The sequence below is a fragment of the Galleria mellonella genome, unplaced genomic scaffold (assembly GCF_026898425.1).
Source record: "Galleria mellonella isolate WM207_F2 unplaced genomic scaffold, CSIRO_AGI_GalMel_v1 utg200, whole genome shotgun sequence".
Taxonomy (NCBI): Eukaryota; Metazoa; Arthropoda; class Insecta; order Lepidoptera; family Pyralidae; genus Galleria; species Galleria mellonella.
The window spans coordinates 2420344-2435349 of NW_026442034.1; the positions used below are offsets into that span (position 1 = coordinate 2420344).

At 33.2% G+C, this 15006-nt stretch overlaps 2 protein-coding genes across 2 annotated transcripts; one reads left to right on the plus strand and one right to left on the minus strand.

Annotated features, from left to right (window-relative positions):
• Window positions 1-50: 50 nt before the first annotated feature.
• Window positions 51-3693, minus strand: LOC128200533 (uncharacterized). The gene is made up of 2 exons (XM_052894247.1): window positions 2640-3693; window positions 51-2115 (listed from the first exon to the last, which is right to left on the minus strand). The coding sequence occupies exon 2, from the start codon at window positions 2108-2110 to the stop codon at window positions 239-241; it is 1872 nt and encodes a 623-aa protein (XP_052750207.1). The 5' UTR covers window positions 2111-2115; window positions 2640-3693; the 3' UTR covers window positions 51-238.
• A 1950-nt stretch (window positions 3694-5643) lies between these two features.
• Window positions 5644-14826, plus strand: LOC113516468 (CSC1-like protein 2). The gene has a single exon (XM_026900888.3). The coding sequence runs from the start codon at window positions 5892-5894 to the stop codon at window positions 8124-8126; it is 2235 nt and encodes a 744-aa protein (XP_026756689.1). The 5' UTR covers window positions 5644-5891; the 3' UTR covers window positions 8127-14826.
• Window positions 14827-15006: the final 180 nt, after the last annotated feature.

Sequence of the window (15006 nt, forward strand, 5' to 3'; positions counted from 1 at the left end):
GTGGGTTTAAAGTCTGGTGGGTAAAAACCGGGTGTTTTGGGTTTATTGGGTTTAAACCCCATAAACACCCAAATTTTTGGGTGTTTATGATTTTGTACTTCATCATCGTCATCTCAGCCGCAAGACGTCCACTATACTGGACATAGACAATATTATTATGCAGCCTACAGAATAAAAAACTTTTAATTTGATTTTGAGTTTATTAAGAAAGAGATGAAAGTAAAATGTAAAACTACAGTCAATCACTGTCAGATTCAGAGTTATTACAAGCGATGAATTGTATAGGTTCGATAGGCTCTATTTCGTCTAAACTGTTATGTTCATTTACTTGCTCAATGAAAGCTTCTAAGGTATTTTCTTCATTAAACTGAATGTCCTCGCATTCAGCTTTATGTTTAAGATTCCAGTTATAACAAATGAATGAAATTTTTTCAGTTCTTTCAGTTGTAAGTCGATTTCTTTTGTTATTATGTATGTAGCCTTGGATACTAAAGGAACGCTCAGTGGCTGCCGAAGTACAGGGAGCTGATAGAATACGAATCGCTACTTTGCTTAACTCAGTGGAACCACAAATACCTTTCCACCATATTAGGGGCTCAATGCTATCTAATGAGCTCCATACAAATCCTCTGGCCCAAAAGTTTTCTTTAGCTTTATAACACGCCAAATCTGCCATTACATTTGACAAACTTAAGTGTTGGCTTAAATTGTAGATAAACTCCATACCCTTAAGTTCTTCCTCTTGAGTAAGTTCGACTCCTAGAGTCCTGGGGTCTAGAATATATGCTGCAAAATGTATTGGCCTCATTGCCATATTGCATCTTGAAGATACTGATGTTAGAATCTGCTGTTTGCTTTCTTCGCTCAATGTCGAAATCTCATTTAATGCAAAACGTATCTTAGCTTGTACATCTCTAAATGTAATGTATGTGCGATGCAAACGATTCTGGTCGCTCTCTAAGTAAAATATGCTTTCAGTGACTGGTTCCAAAATACTTATACATTCCCCTGTCTTCGTCCAGAAATCATCACTTAGAATTAAATCTTTAATATCTCTTGAAATTACCACATCTTCTCTAACTGTTAATATTTGCAAAGCTATCTTATTTGCTTTCAAACTTTTTAACGAAGTAACATGACTTCCCCATCTTGTAGCACAAGGCAATTTTAGTGTTTGTGTAGAATCTTCACCCTGCCTTGATTTTATCAACAAGGAACTTAATCGTTGACTCCTTTTAACAGTTTTTATTATATTTATGGCTTGCATAATAAACACAGTTACTTCTTGTATCTTTACAATATCTTGGCACAACAAGTTAAGGATATGTGCACAGCAACCGAGAGGAACAACATGTGGATATTTGAGTTTTGTTAATTCGAATGCCTTTTGTATATTTCTAGCGTTATCGCCAATAAGTACAAGAAACTTATTTGCTCCATACACTTTCATTACTTTTTCAACTTCTTGGCTAAGGTATTCACTAGTGTGAGGATTACTTTCTGTATTCAAACTTTTAACGTATGCAGGTTGAGGTTTTGATATAAGAAAGTTTATTATTCCTTCATTTCTTAAATTAGACCAGCCATCGCACTGAAGGTGTAAGTAACTACAAGCATTTAGTTCCTCATTTAACTCAAAACGCATTTCTCTATATATTTTATCTAAGTATTTTGTCGCTAAAGCTTTACGTGAAGGTATTTTAAATTTTGGTTGCAATTTTTCGAAAAATTGTATCCATAAAGGATGTTGCACCATCGATAATGGCGTCCCTGTTACAAATATAGCTCTCGCTAATTCTGTTTTTATATGATCATCGGTGTCTTGAAACTCAGCATTTATTGTAGTGTTAGCAGACGACGAGGGGCTTATAAAAGAATCATTTGTCTCTATCTCTGACAGTCCAGACATTTTGGTTTTGGACGAGCTATCTTTTATAAGTTTCATAGAGTCTTTTAATGTTTCTGGAGATTTTGGACAAGTGATAAGATGTTGAAGCATTTTGGCAGCATTACTGAATTTGTAGACCTTATTACAAAGCTTGCAAGAAACAGACTTGTTTGGTAAAGTACGGTAGTGCTCCCATATGCGTAAATCTTTAGGTCTCCCCATTGAACCTAAAAAAATGAACGATGATTAGTTGGTCTGACGAAAATTCAACAATAGAGTGCCTATTTTTTTACAATGATTATTTCTTGTTATTTACAATAAATTTATTAAAAAAATAATAAAATAAATACAAAAAACCTTTGTAAAATTACATCTCCTCGGAGGATTAAACGCAGACGCTAGTTTATTATCGTATTGTTCTGTATTTTTCTCAGCAACTTCTTTAATTCGATTAGGTACTTACGCATATTATGTTAAAAATAAATATCTAGTACACATCTTAGGCTATCCACCATTATTATCCAATGACGACTCTCAGCTAACTATGCACTATCATCCAAAATAAACGTGTATGGAAAATTTTATCCCAGTCGGTTGAGGATTGAGGATAATTGCATCAACATACGAACATACCTACATACTTTTATTTACATAACGCAAGCTAAATAAAAGCTTGTAATAATACATCTAATTTTAAGTTAAAATTGTTAAGTGATCATGATATAATTGTATCATTCAAAAATCCACTTACCTTTAATTATTTCTTGTTAAGTATAAATATTATTTCAAATCTGCTCCCTTAATATGCACTTTTTTACTGCTTTTCCTACCTAACACGTTACCAGGAAGTCACGTTACCAGAGTCAGAGTAATAGTGAACACGTTTGACAGTGATTGTCGTCGCCTCATATTCAGCGTCGACGAATAGGGGAATCCCCAGTCATAATGTATTGCATGCGTGGCGGTCTTACTTCAAATCCATAAACAAAGAGATAATTACAGAACTCGATACTAGATGGCACTGTTTTTGTTTGAAGAAAGTTTGCGGGCTAAAATACATAGAATTTCATCAATGACTTCCACAAAGAACAACATTTCTGTTTTTTCTAAGTCCGTATCTCTTCCGTATATTTCATAAGATATAAGCTTGGGCTACATTGTTATGCAACGTGATTTTGTCGCTGTCTTGCTAGCAGGGTTGACAGATATACGATTTAAATCGTACTCATACTATTATTTGTCTATTTTTTAATGTACGATCGTAAAGATTATGATCGTAATTCGCACAAAAACATACGACTTTTTGGTTACCTGGCAACATTTTTATTATGAAACGAACATGCTCACATCATCAGTCACATGCAACAATTTATTGGGGATTTCCCCTTCACATCTGGCAGTCCTGCTTGCTAGAATATAGGTAAGTCAGCCACAGTTACTGACGATCGATATTTAAAGGGTATTGTTTTTGTGCTAAATATTTCATAAAAACGTTATTTAATACTTTGTGGATTATTAATTTAGTTGATAATCACTGGAAGTAAAATGGATGCTAATTTGAGAGATCAAGATCTTCGTATAAAACAGTTAATAAAAGAAAATCTACGTAAGTACTCTTTTTATACCTAGGTAGGTAAGGTATAATAAACACAAAAGGTACTTAGATCGCGTGTGTTCGAAGCATTTATTCTAATAAATTTAATTTAAAATTGTAGAAAGAAAAAAATGTCTGCCAAGCCGTAGCCGAAGCCGATCTCCAAATATATTTGGCGATAGTGAGACCCAGTGTCCAGATGATTTACCCAGCGTCGTCGCAACAAAGAAAAAAACGAGGATAAAGTAAAAGAAAATTTACTGAAAGAAGAAACAAACTGTTCTAAATGCTTAATTTATGGAGAAGAGGATAAAAGAAATGAGTATTTCGGACTGTTAGTGGCTCAAGAATTTAAATATATACGGCCATGTGTGCGAACGAGGTGTTATGAAGAAATTTTAAAGTATCTACGGGAAGCAAAAGGCCAACATGTTGATCAACTGCAACATGAAAACACTGAAAATTAATTACTTTCATTTTATTATATATAGATTTTTAAAATTTCCTGAAATATTATTAGTTAACGTTTTATTTAATATTGTAGAATTGATCAATACAATTTATAAAAATAATTTATTGGTATTACTTACATATTTTCAAAAAAATACGTAAAAACCTATTTTTTTGGGTGATTATGGGAGTTTATGGGTGTTTATTGGGTTTTTACCAAAGCACCGGGTTTAAACCCGGTGCTTTGCCCATCTGTATATATCATAGCTTATAATAAGCTATGAACATTATTCCTAATAGCATAGTAGTCTTGTAGTTATAATTTCTACTTTCTTTTTTACTAGCTAAATTGTTAATACATGTTTTTTCGTTATCTTTTAATGTTTTTATTAATAAGTTCCATTTAACGTCGTACTATCCCTGATCTTAGGTTTGCACTTCGTTAAAAAAAGTTAGATAACAAATCATAGACATATAATTAAATAATAATACATTATCATATCTGTGCATCGAATATTGTAGAATTTTAAGCTATTGCAACTAATTATTTTTAAATTTTAGATGTTTTGTTTTTCTGTTTCTGTTTATATAGAAAATAATATTATTAATCACATAAAATTTCGTTTAGTCGCATTCGTTTTCATGGTATTTCTTTTATTATTCATTTTTTTATATCTAAGTTTTAAAATAAGAACAAGGAATTACATGACGTGATAAAAATATCAATTCATAGCAGCCTAGTGTTAGAAAATGTTATACGGCCGTATAACCCTGCCAAATTTAGATACAACCTGCTTGCATACTTTCTACGTAAACTATGTCGAATATATAATCTAGTAATATAAAATTTGTCATTGACAAATAATTGATATATCAAACGTTTTCTACACATTACCCTGCTATGAATTGAGAAAAATATCAACTGATTGTGTATCTTTCATCCTCTTTTTAATTTTTGAATTATATTTGTATAAGAAGAAAAGAGCAACCATATTATACATAGGAAATGTGTGGATTTTGATAGGCTAAGGAGTTATGAATATACACTCGCGAGCAACCAAATCGTCTCAACCCTTGACAGCGCACATATGCATTGATTTTACTAAAACGACAAATGTCAATTATAAAAATGATATGTCATTTGCAAGGTGAAGAATTATGCTCTCATTTAACATCAATACCCTAAAAAAAACTTAAACGCTGAAAATTTGTTCCATAATATATATATATATATATATATATATAACAAGTTGACGAATGGGCCCGATTCTAGAGTGCCTTTAATTTTATCTGTTAACCTCTGATTACTAAACAGGTTAAATTAAGGACTTTTATAAAAAGTGTATTCATTCATAGACATGGGAGACATGTATGTTTGTACATTTTTCTCATAAAGAGGGTCATATGCGATTAAGTGAAAAAATCGTTGAAATTTCTGATAGCACCTTAGATAGTACGTACTTATTTGTTTCTAAATCATTCTGTAGAAGCAGCACTAACTTTCGCTCACTAATCGCTTTCTAGTCTCTCTAATCCAAAGATTTCGCAATTGCTCTAATCTGTGGTCGCTTTTTTTTATAATAAATGTCGACAGCGAATGTCATCCAATTTTCGCCTAATTCAAAGATTTCGGAACAGTAATTCCTTGTTCTAGCCCTAATTGCAATCATAGAGTAGGTAAATATTCAAGGGGCGGAGTCTCATCATACTGTCTCATTCTCACACGACGAGTCAATACGTCATTCCGTACTGTGATTGAGTTTATTTTCTGTCTCATAACAATAAAATTTCGTTTCCAGATGGCTAACTGCTGGTGTTAGTCCTTATTTTTTTCATTTGTTAGAAAATTGTGGTTGTTATTAATTTTCGTGAACTGTTGCAAAAACCAGTGTTTTGTTGAATGTTCATTATGTGAATACTTTCTCTTCGTGCTCGAGTGATTGTGTTGCGATATTGACAATGTCTCATTTTAGCTATTTCAACGAAATATCAACATGGAACAATGCAACACCTGATCAGGACAACTGTATGTTGGTGAACACATCACACAGCGTCATTATCACAGACGTTTATAACGGTATACCTCAGACTTTGATACTCAACTTGATATCGTGGTTATGCTTGATCGTTCTGTTTACTATTTTGCGACGAACAGCATGGAACTATGGGCGAATGGCGCTTGTACAGCGGACAAAAAGTCGTTGGACAAATTTGTTTTATTACCGCGGCGGAGACGGTGACGCTCTCGTCGATAGGAGGAGAAGCAACGATGAATCGACCAATATTGATGAGGGCTTTTTTACGTGGCTCCCTGCTGTGTTTAGCCTGACCCGCGAACAAGTTCTCGCTAAATGCGGCCCGGATGCGGTGCACTATCTGTCCTTCCAGAGACATTTGATAACTCTCATGTTCATTGTTACAATATTTTCTATAGGTATTATTCTACCCATCAATTATCAAGGAATGAATATGGGAAGTAATTCAACGTTCGCAAGTACTACACTGTCCAACTTGAATGGAGGTTCTGATTGGTTGTGGGTTCATACTCTGATAAGTATCTTATTTTTACCTGTATCTGTTTTAATAATGAGACGCTGCACTGGCCGCAAGCCTGTACCCAAATCACTAACAGGTACAATAATGATAACAAACATATCGAGGGCTGATAGAAATGAATCAACAATAAGGGCTTACTTTGCTCATAACTTCCCTCACATACAAATTGTTGATCTGCGACTCGCTTACAATATCAATAAACTGAATGAAGTACAGGAAAAGAAGGAGATGGTAACAGAAGCACTTGTTTACTGTGATACATATTTTAAAAAGACAGGGAAGCGTATCACAGTTAGACCAAAGTGGTGCGGACCTGAAGCAGATGGTTTGGATTATTATACAGCTGAAGAGAAGAGACTGAAGGATGAAGCCAAGAGAAATCGTGCACTGGTCCTCAATGACCCTCTAAGTATTGCTTTTTTGACTTTGCCATCTTATCAATTAGCCGAGCATGTTATCAATAATTTCAGCTTGCACCGTGGTTGGGTGTTAACTCATGCCACAAACCCAGCAGACATTATTTGGGAGAATTTAAGCGTCCAGCCTGGTGTTTGGTATATAAGAGCCATTTGTGTTAATTTTTTCTTGTTCATTGTACTGTTCTTTCTAACAACTCCAGCGATTATTGTTAATCTTTTTAATACTGTAGTTGTTAAACCTGAAAATACAGATAGAGTTAGCTCCATAATGTTTGACTTCCTCCCCACCTTGCTTCTATGGACTATGGCAGCGGTGATGCCAGCCATAGTGTCGTTTTCTGATAAATTTCTTTCTCATTGGACAAGGTCTCAGCAAAACTATTCTATTATGACTAAGACAGTTTCATTTTTGCTTCTTATGACCTTAATTTTGCCTTCACTTGGACTGGCCAGTGCCGACGCTTTCATACGTTGGACATTACACCACGAAAACGATACTATGCGGTGGGACTGTGTCTTTTATCCTAACAAAGGGGCATTTTTCGTTAACTATGTCATAACCTCGGGTTTTATTGGTACATCTTTAGAATTGATCCGTTTTCCGGAACTTTTCCTTTATGTTTGGTATTTGTTACAATCAAAGTCAAAGGCGGAGAAGAGTTATGTGAAAAAAGCTATTTTATACGAGTTCCCATTTGGAGTACATTATGCATGGAGTATAGCGATTTTCTCTATAGCAATGGTTTATAGTCTTGCGTGTCCATTGATTTCACCATTTGGGTTAATCTATCTAATTTTCAAACATATAGGAGATAAACACAACTTGTATTTCGCTTATGGTCCTTCTGATATGAGTGGTGTTGGGGGAGGCCGAATCCATGCGACCGCAGTGCGACTTATTCGCATATCTGTCTTACTTCTTCTAGTGAACATGGCTGCTTGGGCGGGATTGAGGTCAGGTTTTGAAGCACGCACTATAATATTGATAATGGCATCTATCGTCGCGTTTGGCACCTTTTTGTTACTCAGTCCGTTCCCTAGTTGCACGCCCCCAGCGCCCCTGCAAGAGGAGTCTAGTATAAGATTCCCTGAATACGTGGCACCTGTTCTTAATAAGCCAATAGACACGACGCCAATTTCGACTCCTTCCACCCCTGACTATGGCGCATCTTCACCTGTAAGTCAACACACTTATAATCCAGACACAATAAATATATAAAGATGACAACAAATAACATCTAGGTACCTAACAATTATTAACATTATAATGTGATTTTTTCATCTACCGAAAAGATTACAGTTAGCCCCGTATCGACGGTGCCTTCGTATCTCTAAATAATCTAATATATCTATAGTGTCATTATGTACAGCATTATGTTACTTTGTTGTGTGATAATGGACGACAGTGTAGTTTTATTAATGTAAATAATATAATAATGTATGCAATATTTTCATATTAGATAGCTATAATTGCGGCCGATGATTGGAATTTTACGAATTACGTTTTCCCATTAGATCAGAGGGCCTACCATGAAGTATTTTCCGAAATTTCGGGAACGAACGAAACAGAAATTTGATGTTAAAATTACATAATACATGCTGTTTAAAATTATTAAAAAAGTTAAAATATCGTTCCTTTCGACTATTAGAAAAGGATTTATGATGAACGAAATGTTAAGCTTCATTTACTGGGTCGATTTTGATATGAACAAAAACACGAAATTGAGCCCGAAATTTCGGAATTTCATTTCATGGTAGACCACCAGATATGTTGTCGTCAGTAACAGAATTATCAAACGTAAGGAATCTGGAAATTTCTAGTTCAATACATTCAGTGGTTAGTGATATTCAATAACCGTTATACACTCAAGATCAACTCAGTTCAGATAGACGCAAAGTAGTTCTCCAAGTTAATGGGCTGTATATTAGATATTCATTATTATAGAGTTCAAAAGAAATACCAGTTAATATGAAGGATACGCGATCAAAACATCTTTTCTAGTCTAATTCGTTTTATTCTCATAATATTAAAATGTTATAACACTTTAGCTCGTTACATACTCTTACTATTCAGTTTTATTCGTTGCAACATCAAAACTATTGTCGTCATAAACTTCGTAAGGATCTTATACAAAATTGCTCGCGAGACGACAAGCGCTTTTTCATGTTTTATTAAACTTTTGCCTAACAATTGTTTTGTTTAGTGAGCGCAAGTTCTGATACAACATTATCATCGTAAAACAAATAGGAATTTTATTTGCCCTTCAGAAATATTACAGATGCCTTAGTTTACATGTTTGAAAACTTTTTTTAACATAGTAATTTTATTTAGTCATATTAGTTAAATAATCATATTTTTAGTTGAAGTTAGTTTTAATTAGCTTGTCGGACATTGGTTCTTTCTTCTGGTAGGATTTTAAACGGACTCTGAACTGTTTGCTGACTAATAACGTTGATGTATTTTATTGAATTAGGTGTTATTTTATAAGACTTCATACCACTGGCGATTGGATTTTGATTACATTCGTATTTATGTTTTTTGCGCGTGTGATTATATCATGAACTTATTGATCTAAACATGAAACCGGTTATGGGCACAACTTCACAAGGCATGATGGGATGGCACGAGCCTAACCAATTATGTCATGGTTGTATGACTATGGTGAATTCTTTAGCTCTCGTTACACCTATTGCTATATAAAACGTGCTACGGCGCATATTGAAATCATTAATGTCTGATTTACAACGAGGTAGTGATTATAAAATCAACTAGAAAATACTCCAGTTCTTACACAAGTGAACGCTATTCGGCCGTAATAACTCCAAACATCGCAGCCGCTATTCTCTTTGTGATAGTACCATTATTTTTTCGTATTATTTATTCGCCTATATAGTTTTGTTTTATTATATTTTTTATTATTTAGCAAAATTTACGAAACGAGATCTTGCTGCGGGCTGTCATTAATTAGTTAATATAGCGAATAATGTTATTAATGCAAATACTCTACTCCGCATAATTTATTACGTTAATAGGTAGATACATTGTTTCATTTACTTGTTGTGCATACATAATGTTAAATATCGGAATGTGATTAGGTCACGATGTAGCCATATTTATTGATAAAGCAGATGCTTCTCTAAAGGGTCTGCATAGACTAGAGACTAGAGGCTTTGTTTGTGTACTATGTTAAATTCCATTAGCCCTCAATTCTATTTCTAGAAACTTCAATAAGTTTCCTCCTGTTCAAAACATCCTGTTCTCAATTTTGTACGCTACGCAATATCTTCGCCAATTTTGAATCGATTTCGATAATTTATTGCGCATTCGATAGGATTTATGTAATATTTTTTTGTGAAGTAAAATTTCAAACGATATCGGGCATGTGACCTTATATGGTTTGTAGCCCTGGACTTTTATCTTCTAATCAGGAAACATAATTATAGAGAGCTATGAATTCGATCAAATATTTGGGTTGTGGTGTTGTTTGTTATGTAATTTACATTATTATCATTTGTGGTTTGAGCGTTGTAAAAAGTACCTATTAATTATTTATGTCTGGGCACAGAAACAGAACGGTAGAACAATAAATTCCCAAGTTGTGAAACGTAATTTTTCACATTGATAATTATTTTTCATCCATATGTACATTCGTTTTCATAGTTTCACAACACAAATGTTTTGTGTTGTGAAATTGTGAAGATGAATCTGCGCTACTGTAATAACTAGTGTTGCGTCCATACGTTACGTAGGCAGGCAGACCATTGTCCCGTTTTTTAATGAATAATGAAAAGGTAACCGCTAAAAGTCTGCGCTATCGATATACATTGGCGGGGCATCGGTAAGGGATAATAGGTGAGGATAAAAGGGCAGATCAGTTAGCCCATCGTGATGAATACACATGGAGTTCAGGATTATGGTTTTCAGGGGGACCACGTGGAAGTCGACGTGACAGGGTATATTGCTAGCAATAGGACTGGTAGTTCGCATTACTAACAATCCCTTCCCCCCATTGTCCTGCTTAGATATCCTACCTTAATAATGAGTACATAATATTTACATGACATTAATTTTCGTTACTCAAATTTATTCCACGCTGTTAGTATTGATTCAATGTTCTATTTTTATAACTTTACGTATATGAACATTTTGTTAGTCTTACATTAAGGGTTAATGTCCTAACTTCGAGATTGATTTTTATCCAAGTTGTGTCCACATTGAAAGATGTTTAACAAACACATGATAGCCTGTCTGTTGTGTTTTTCAAGTGTGGTATTCATGTAGATAAGGCTTAAAGTGGAATAAATTGACCAAATTTATTTGTTTATACACATATGTCTAACTAGCTACACATGATGATGACACTCGTACCGCCTAACAGTCGATTAATATCATTTCAGCTTTTAACATTTTTTTTCCGTGAATTTATCTGATATTAGTTATTCTGCTATTTGGATGCAACTTAGAATGGCAAACAAGCTGACGGCCCACTTGATGGAAAGTCGCCTTTAGACATGAGCAGTACCATGGACATAACAGAGTATACTGTATCGCCCATGACACCCCCCATGCGTTACCATTCCTGAGGACTTAGGTGTTGTTCCTCTGTACCCTGTAAATTTACTGCCATATCTTACCCTTTAAACTTACTCGTGCCCCGTCAGCGTATACTGATACCGCAGAAGGGGTTACAATTCCATTATCATCCAAAAAATCCCTTCAAACCGAAACACAACCATGTAAACACAACTGCTTCACGGTATAAACACGAATGGCACAGAGATGCCCAAGCAAACGACTTTTGTACAAAGTCCCTCTGGTACCTAATCTGTCTACCTAATGTAAGTTTGAATTAATTTTGGTTGCGTTACGACTAGCTGTTGTAAAATTGGAATTATTGCATTATTTTCATCATTAGGAATTAAATATAACGTTATCTGATGGATAAATGGTCGTTTAATCTCATGATAAGAAATTATGGTTATACAATGAAAGAGATAAAAGAGACTTCTAAAAAAACTGATGGTCAATTATAAATAACTATCTATAATTATTAAATCAATGTCCTCTGCCCCATCTAAACAATTTTCATATCGATTGAGCAAACAGAGAATATTAGTCATTCCCAATTAGCACATCTATTGTGTCTGAAATATCAGTCGTCGAAGATTTTTTTGTCTTTAATATATCACTTATCTATCTTTTTAAAGGTTGACGTTATATTTGTCTCAAATTGAGGTCTCCACAAATATGTGAGACTGTCAACTTTATTGTGGTTATTTAATCACATAGGCAAATAAGTGCATCAGTGTTCGATGGCCGATTACTCATACTACCGTAATAGATCTAATTTGTCACCATTTTAATGCTTAGTAAATGTGGATTGGTTATCAACAAATATTTTCTCAAATTTAATGTTTACTTGGATGTCCTGTTGAGATAATATTTTTACTATTGTATAATATACATAATGTATTATATATGAATAGGTATTTAAGTGTAATTAAAATATGGAATATTAGGGGCTATTGACCTCTGCATAATGCAGGTTCAAACTCGGACAGTTACGAAATTTTGTCATTCACAGGATCAGAATATATTTTAATAATACTATGAATACGGAAATAGTTTTGTCTTTTATTGTCAAAATAATTAATAGATTTACATATATTTCTGTAGAGAATACTCGAAGTACGTAAGCCAATTAGGTTATTTTTGCAATGAAATATATGCTACTTATAAAACTTTTAACAATAAGAGTTTGTTTTTTGTTTTGTTCAACTATTCGTCATAAAGTACACACATGGTGTTCGAGATGTAGAATGACATAGCTATCATTTATTTCGGTCACGCGGACAATGTCGGGGTTAAAAACTAGTCAATTGATAATTACCAAGCGTCTAATCATAAAATACTAAGTAAATCACTAATATTGGGCCAGAATTGGTAAAGAATATTGCATAATTTACACAAGAGTAAACGAATCGATATGGGACATCTTTTTTCTTTTCTGTTAAAATCGATTGAAATTGAGAACTTAACTTTTCTGTTTTGACCAACAGAGACAAATGTGAATTATTACATTATATAATGCTAATGAAAATTAACTTACTAAATACCAATATTAGTACCGCTGAGAGTCAAGATAGCTTCTAAAAAGGATTAGGAGAGCCAATCGTGACTTGAGCTTGGCGATTTTACCAATCTTACCATAATTATACCATATTATAATAAAATGAGAACAAACATATACTTACAAAATTATCTTAGCCTAAGATAAACACATTTAAAAAGCATGCTCGGCGTTTCAAGAACAAGTAATTTTTTTTGAGATGGTGAAGCAGGTCAAGACTGCTACCAGACTACCCCCAAAAACATACACAGTTTGATAGGTTATTGACAATTTTATTAAATACATTTATTCTTTATTTTTAGTTTATTTAATTAAATGACTAAAACCTAAAACTAAACCTTGTAATTGTACACCAAACTCGTTCTGGGTCTCGCTCTGTTGGGTCTTGTGGCGGTGAATGCGTAATCACATACTGTGGTCTGTATTATTGGCGGTATTCAAATTATGTAATAAGTTATATCTAAAATATAAAGATGGCTTAGTCATTATTTAATAAAGATGTAAGTAATAGAGAATAATAAAGCTTTCTGGATGAAAGTGTTCATTTTTATTGCGGCCAAATACAACGAATTATCCAAGACACGTGTTAGAGCTTTGCCACAATAATGCTAGTGAAAATGTGAAATATTTTTTTCAATCAAATATACCAAGACATTATTATTGTGACAAGGTACCTGAAAATTATTTTTATATTAATTACTCGCATGTCTATCTAATCATAAAGTCGTAAAAGATCCTGTCTTGATCTTATTATCTGAAATTATCCAGTATTGATAAAGTTTATGTTAAAAAAGTATTAATGTAAAAGACAAAAGTTTGAGTTTAGTTCTTGGTCATTGTCAAGCTTTTTAATAGTGACTAAAAACAATTTATATAATAATAACATTGAGTTAATAACATTGTTTGCTACCTATGTTGTAACTATATTTATTCTAATTATTAGAATTAATGTCTATATCATATTTTTGTCATGAAATGACGGAATCACGAATTGATGTACCTAATATTACGTGATGTGGGAAGAGTTGTAAAATTATAGAAAGAAATTTAAAGTATATTGTATTAGGCACTCGTAAATTATAAATAGTTGTCATTTCCTGTTAATTTGTAGCTTTTTTCAATGTAGTTAAATTGCAATTTACTAACAAGATTAGCACAGTTTAATATATTAAAGTGGCCAGGTGCATTTTATCTTTGTACCCTTTTAAGAGAAAGGACAAAATGTTATGTTTTGAAATGTGAACAAAACTTTGATTTGATAATTTAGATTTGAATGTAATATGATGCACTTTTGCTTGCTTTAACCGTTTGTTTACTACAATGTATATAGCAAATATATCAAAGAATATTTTTTCTCTCTGCCATTCTTGGCATAACTTCATTTGGCGTTCATTTTACTCGTATAGTCGACAGGGTTTATTCCTGTGCTAGTTTTATATTAATTGTAACCAATGTTTTTGTTCCAAATAAAGAATTATTATTGTTATTATTTTGTCTTGATTGAAATAGCTCTTTTTTTGGAACAAATACCTCTCTTATTTAACTCTAAACTTTTGATGTTTACACAAAGATTATAGTGATAAATAAGCTTGAGTAACTTTGTAGTCATTCACTACTGGGTACTTACACGAAATCAAAGAAATCCCTACTAATTCAAATGTACATTACTGCATTAATGTGCAAAACAATTCTACAGTTGTATTTTTGTTGCAATATACATTTTGTATTTAGTATTATATGTAAATAAGCTTTTAACTAAAATATGTTTTAATAAATTGTTTTGTAAAATACTGTCTTTATATTTATTCGCCTCTGCGTCGTAAACAGGAAAAATGTGGAAATTCATGAATGTATCAGGTGACAATGTTAAGTTGTCGCGTAATTTGTAAAATAGTTTTTGGCGTTAACATTGTTGTCGTAACTGACATAGTCCTAAGGATAAACAAACTGAAGTGGCAATGGACTAGT